Source organism: Rutidosis leptorrhynchoides, chromosome 4, assembly GCF_046630445.1.
Source record: "Rutidosis leptorrhynchoides isolate AG116_Rl617_1_P2 chromosome 4, CSIRO_AGI_Rlap_v1, whole genome shotgun sequence".
Lineage (NCBI taxonomy): Eukaryota > Viridiplantae > Streptophyta > Magnoliopsida > Asterales > Asteraceae > Rutidosis > Rutidosis leptorrhynchoides.
Genome location: NC_092336.1, coordinates 239435271 through 239441314, shown reverse-complemented (window position 1 = coordinate 239441314; position 6044 = coordinate 239435271). Strand labels below are relative to the sequence as shown.

Sequence of the window (6044 nt, the reverse complement as noted above, 5' to 3'; positions counted from 1 at the left end):
CCTAGTTAGGTTAGAAAACAACTCCATTTACGGTATATAGTTGGATATTAGCTGTCAAAAGCGTTAAATTTATATTTATTTCCATTTATGACATCATCTGTCTTTTCAATCTTTATTTATTTATCTATTGGAGTATCTTCTATTATCAGTATCAAATATCAATATTCAATATTCAATATTTCAATATATTCCTAAAATAATAAATTAATAAACTCTTCTTTTTATAAATAGCCACTCAATTAACTCTTTCAAAATCTCCTTTCCCCCTCTGCTCTGTTCACACTCAAGCCCCCTTCGACACTGAGCGAGTCTTAAGTTTTCATTTTAACGTAATTGTGCGAAAATTAAAGTCAAAATCAACTTCAACTTAGTGTTTCGGTATATATAATTCGATATATATTGATATATATCTGTAATCGGAAAAGAAAATATGATATGAAATTACGAATTGAGGATCGGTTTTGAATTTTGCATTTCATAAGCGCTGAATACAAGCGAATTTTTGTTAGGTAAATTCTGATCTTTTTTTAGTCCAAATTTATGATTTTGTAATTTCTGTTAATTTTTTTGGTTAGTAGTTGAATTTTAAATGCATGCAATTGTTCTTTTCATCATCATTTGGATGATCATTAACGATATCGTGTTTATTATATAAAAAAAATATTATTTCTATTGATCTTTCCGTTGTTACTGGTATTAATAAAGTTGTTAAATTCTAATTTATATTTTTAGTTTTAATTTTTAATTGTTAGAAAACTTTGAGCTTATTTTGTGTTATTGTACAATAAATAGGTAACATTTCTGTAACAATTTATGTTGCAATATATATTCACTAATATATATGGTACTGTTTGTGATTTCAGCAAAATTTGGAGGTTACACATATATAATTTGTACATGATTACATAAAATAAGAAAATAAAAAAGTTTAGAAAATTGTTTTGTTTTTGATTTTAGGGTTCTGTGGAAGGTTTTAATTAGGACATTTTAGTTTTAAAATTAGTATGAAATAACCAGCTTTTAATATGAAATACTGAAAAAATAAGTTTATTTATTTCTGAGAATTTTGAGTTGGAGGAAGAAAACATTGATAAGATTAATTCTTCATTTTTTATTTCATATGATTTTGACATGCACAGTTTAATAGTTGATCATTGTTTACTAAAATGTACTAGAAGAACACATGTATTCTTTAGAGACATCATCTACTTACTATTTTAAATAAAAAATCCTGGGTCCTACAATAAACAAAGTGTTAGATATGTGTGCTGCTTTCAAACATATAGATTATATTGAATTATGATATCATCAATCATTATTTAATTATTTAATTATTTAATTATTTAATTATAATGATGCTGTTTAGGGACCCGTGATTAGTTACAATAATGTTGATACATACATACATACATAAGGTAGCTTCTTTAACTCGAACTGCACCGTTCATCGCACTCCCGTTTTGTTGATATGTTACATCTTGCATAAAATTTTGTTTATAACATAAAGTTGTCCTTAAAGAAAGGTAATTGATGTTTAATAGAATAGAATAGGAGTTGTCGTTTACCAGTGTATCGCTTATGGATTTTTCTGTGACAAGACATGTAACAAATGTACCAATCTGCCTGATGTTTGTCTTCATGTTTGTTTTATTTGTTATTGAATTGTCAATCTTGAGGGCTATTTTATTATTTTAGACTGCAAGTAACCTCGTGGAACTAGCGTATGTGTTCCTTTTGACATTTTGGCTCATTAGGTCAATAGTTGTTAGCATGGGTGTGTAATAAACTAATGGCGTTGATAGAAACACTCTTTTTGGGGCTGATCTTTATCCAATCAATTGTGTCGTTGGTCCAGTGGTAATGGCCCATAACTCTTTAGAGGTTGAGAGTTCGATTCCTTGGGGCGGCAACATTGCACAATGATATCCCCTTGATCTTGAAATCCACCAAAGGTCGCCTTTCGCACATTGCATTGCGAGGGCAGCGGGTGAGGTGGTTTTTACCTGCCATGCCCTCGGATTGGTCCGGGTTTCCTCCAGGGTAGCAGTTGGGTGCGGGTTATGCAACTGCGGGAGATGATTGCGTGGGTGGTTTAGTCCCCCTGGGTGATCCCAAACTGCTGTTAAAAAAATTCACACTTAAGCAGTTTACTTATTAAGATTGGCTCGTTAACATTTGAATGTTGCTAAACTCTATTTTGAATATATAAAACAAGCTTACTATGAAATATTATCTTATGTGCTGTTTCGGATGGCCTGAACTGCGTAGGAGCTGGCCAACATATAGCTGTACTCTGATTTTTGGCTTTCCTTTCAGTTTATTTATGACATTTATAGGTTGCTCATACTTAATTGTTTTCTTTTAAATGCCTTATATACGGTTAGTGGTTGCAGTATATTAAGACAAAAGGAATACTGTCAGCATAGGATGATGGAACATAAACGAAGTCCAGTATCTATTGAGCAGGGGAGTCTTACTTCTTTAACACCAAAAAGGCACAAGGCTGGTTTGTCCATATCTTCCAAGGTATCTTTCTCGTTCTTCATAAATGTTTATATAACATTTTCTCATACGAATTTGCGATGGATTTTTTACTGTAGTTAACAATTAACAATAAACTTGACGTTCATATACCGTGTTTATTCTCTCATTGATACAACATTTAGAATTTTTTAGAATTTTTCTAACCCTAAGGGCTGTTGATAAGAATCTTAAAATACTTTTACAAAAGAATAACCGTCAGTCAAAAGTTGATAATGACTGTCATGTACTACCCATTTATGGACCTTAACGAAAACCTTAAGGGTTGTCGTGAGGAAAATACAATTTTTAATATGTAAACACAGAAATCGTTGACCTTTGACTTTGTTAATAGGAAAGAAAGGAGAAGGTTGGTGAAAGGATTGCAGCCCTTCAGCAGCTTGTTTCACCATATGGCAAGGTAAGGTGAAATCTTGAAGTTCAGTGGGCAATGGAGAAAAGATTAATTATTATTAATACGATATGCGTATTGAATAAACATATGTCATCTATTTTTTGTTCTTACTATTTTTCTTTTTGCTGAATGGTCTTTTGCTGGGTTAGTCAAGTTTTTGTAATTTGGTTAAGTTTTTCAATAATTCACTGACCTAAGGTTGGTCTTGTATTTGCAGACAGACACCGCTTCGGTACTTCTTGAGGCAATGGAGTACATAAATTTTCTTCATGAACAAGTCAAGGTTTACCCCTGCTTATATTTACTCACTGTTTTATAACTTTCATATATGTGAAATGCTTGATTCATTATTACCTCCAAAATAATTGCACCATTTGAAAATATCATCATGTAAAATGTTTGGTTTTGGGAAATCTTGATGCTCTTAATTGCACCATATTTGATTTTGCATGTAAGATTATTAATCAAATATTTGAAATATATGAATTACATGCTGCCCAAACTTTGTCTTTTGTTTTACCAAAAGTTTTCGTTGGAGACTTTAAAGAAAGATGTATATGTTGATCTCTGCTGCATCGTAATTGTGTGACTGTGTGTCAGCTATTTTGATTTTGGTTAATGTTTTTGATTTAATTTGATGGGCTCTAGTTATTGAGTCAACAGCAAGCGTCGATTTATTGGCAACTTGACTGACTCTTAGAGCCTAAATTAAATTTCAGGCATAATTTAAAACCCATGGAAGTTTGATTTTACCATTTTCATGGCGTCTCAATTTTATTTTTTATTTTATTTTTATTTTTAAAAAACTTTTTCCTACTTATTGGCCGGAGGTCCACTCGGAAGCAATCTCTCTATCCGTAGAATAGAGAGAGGGATGATTTTCACTTTTGAGAGTGTTTTCACTCTAGGTGGAGAAATGACTTGACTTTATTCTCGGATAGGGGAAGGATTGTCTACATCTCACCTCCCCCATACACCACTTATGTGGTATTGGGTTTTGTTGTTGTTGTTGTTGTTGTTGCTGTTGCTGATTTAATTTAATTTAATTTGATTTGTTTTAGGTGCTGAGTGCTCCTTACCTTCACAGCAACCCAACCGCTCAGTTTCAGGTACGAAATGACTTCTACTATAATTTATGTGAATCATTAGTGGCAGCAAAATTAAACCTGTGAATATGAAATTGAGTCGATTTGGGTTCTAATTAATCTAATTGATAATTGATAATAGTAGATCTAAATGAATAAAATAGAAAACATTAACCTACAGGAAAAAGATATGTTAAATTGGGTAGTTTTTGTACATAGCAAACAGTATATAAATATCTGCAAGTCTGCAACAAAGAAGATTTAGACTATAGCCTAGTTTCCTAATTACATTAATCCATTATCTATTATGGTGTACAAGAGTTAAATATTGATAGAATTTTACCTAAATTGTCCGACCCACCCAATTTGTTACCTTTATGACCCACAATCTAGAGATAGTAACTTAGCACCTAAACTGTATACGTGTCACACATGTATTTATAAATGTTTCTGGTATGTTATATGTTTGTAGGAAGTCGACACATATGACTTAAGAAGCAAAGGGCTGCGCCTGGTTCCAGTTTCGTATACAATGGGGGTTTTGAGCAGCAATGGAGCCGATATATGGGCCCCAATTAAGACCAGTTCACCAAAATTTTAGGGCATGCTGTAGATTCGTGGATTTAGCGGGATGAGTTGGCGGTAGAGATATATATATAAAAAAATGCATATAAGTAAAGCATCTAAGATAATAAATAACTAAGTTACAAGGAATGTATCCATTCTTGGAGGTTAATATATGGATGATGGGGTCTTTGTGATTTGTATTGATCACAAATGGAGATCAATATTTATTTTATAATTATAATTATATGAGAAGCATGATATTTATCTAGTTGCTTATAGATGTGTATGTTTAGATGCTTATAGATGTGGAGCATGATATTATCTAGTTGATTTATAATTATAAAATTTGAGAAGCTTCGTTGGCTTGCTCGGATTTGGGTTCTAAGAAGGTTGATGCGACTTTCAACAAGATTAAGAAGAAGCTGAGGAAGAAGGGTTCCTGTCGTGTCGAATCTTGACCTTCGTGATGAAGATGTTGACTAATTGGTTAGGGTTCTTCGGGTGCTTAAGAAGTTTCTTTGTTTGGAACCGATACTTGGAACTTCAATTCCACGATTGTAGATAAAATCGTGGGGCCCTCAACAGCCTCTTCTTTCGGTTCGCTCAAGGTGTATTCGTTCTTGTCATGTTCCGGAAAATTGGTCTTTTAAAAAGTGGATGGAAGAATTTTAGAGCCGGGGTCGAGGGGAAAAAAGGCTTCTATAGCCGCGGATGAGCTAGGATGTCTTTGAGGTTGTTTGTTCATTCGTACATTTTTTGGTTTTGCTCGGTTAGATTTGTCGGGTCACTTGTTTTCTTGTAGCTAGGTTGGCCTTTTGATCTGTGTAGGGTTGGTTGCCTTTTTGTGTTTGTTTGCTCATTTTTGTTGAGAAAAGTGACACCGAATTATAGCAAACCACTAGTAATAATATGAAAACGATAATAAAGGAACACCGAGATTTAACGTGAAAAACCCCAATAGGGTAAAAACCACGGGCAAGGAAAGAAACGTTTCATTAATAAGAATAACAGGAATTACAACTTCTCTCTAATTACAAGGATAATTACTAATCCTTATATCGGTTGTAATTATGAGACTAAACTCAAACTCTCTATTACACTCTTAGAATATAAGAAGAAGAATGTGTTTTGGGATGATTTGAATGCTTGCTTATGGCTCTATTTATAGTAGTAAGGATTGGGATTTGGTGAGAGTTAGGCAAGTTAGGTAATGAAAAGTGTTACCTACAACTTATCAACAACCATCCACTTATTTTACCAACTACATCCACCAACAACATTTACCAACAACCATTTATATTTCTATTTCAACAATCTCCCACTTGAAGATTCGATTGAAGCTCAATCAATCTTCACACGATAATCCTTCCTTGCCAATGATGTTGCTTACGTTTTCGCTAGGCCGCATGAGGAACAGCACCAAATAAACTTGTCACGGTTGATTGACTTTGTTAGAAA

The 6044-nt window shown here is 33.1% G+C and overlaps 1 protein-coding gene across 2 annotated transcripts; it reads left to right on the top strand.

Moving 5' to 3' along the window:
* Positions 1–274: 274 nt before the first annotated feature.
* On the top strand, positions 275–5410 carry LOC139843399 (transcription factor bHLH153-like). Of its 2 annotated transcripts, none has more exons than XM_071833469.1 (6): positions 275–509; positions 2393–2525; positions 2875–2940; positions 3152–3217; positions 3996–4043; positions 4492–5410. In XM_071833469.1, the coding sequence occupies exons 2-6, from the start codon at positions 2427–2429 to the stop codon at positions 4618–4620; spliced, it is 408 nt and encodes a 135-aa protein (XP_071689570.1). In that variant the 5' UTR covers positions 275–509; positions 2393–2426; the 3' UTR covers positions 4621–5410. The 2 variants fall into 2 exon arrangements, with proteins under 2 accessions (XP_071689570.1, XP_071689571.1); XM_071833470.1 differs by having other exon boundaries at positions 2384–2525.
* The last annotated feature ends 634 nt before the right edge of the window (positions 5411–6044 follow it).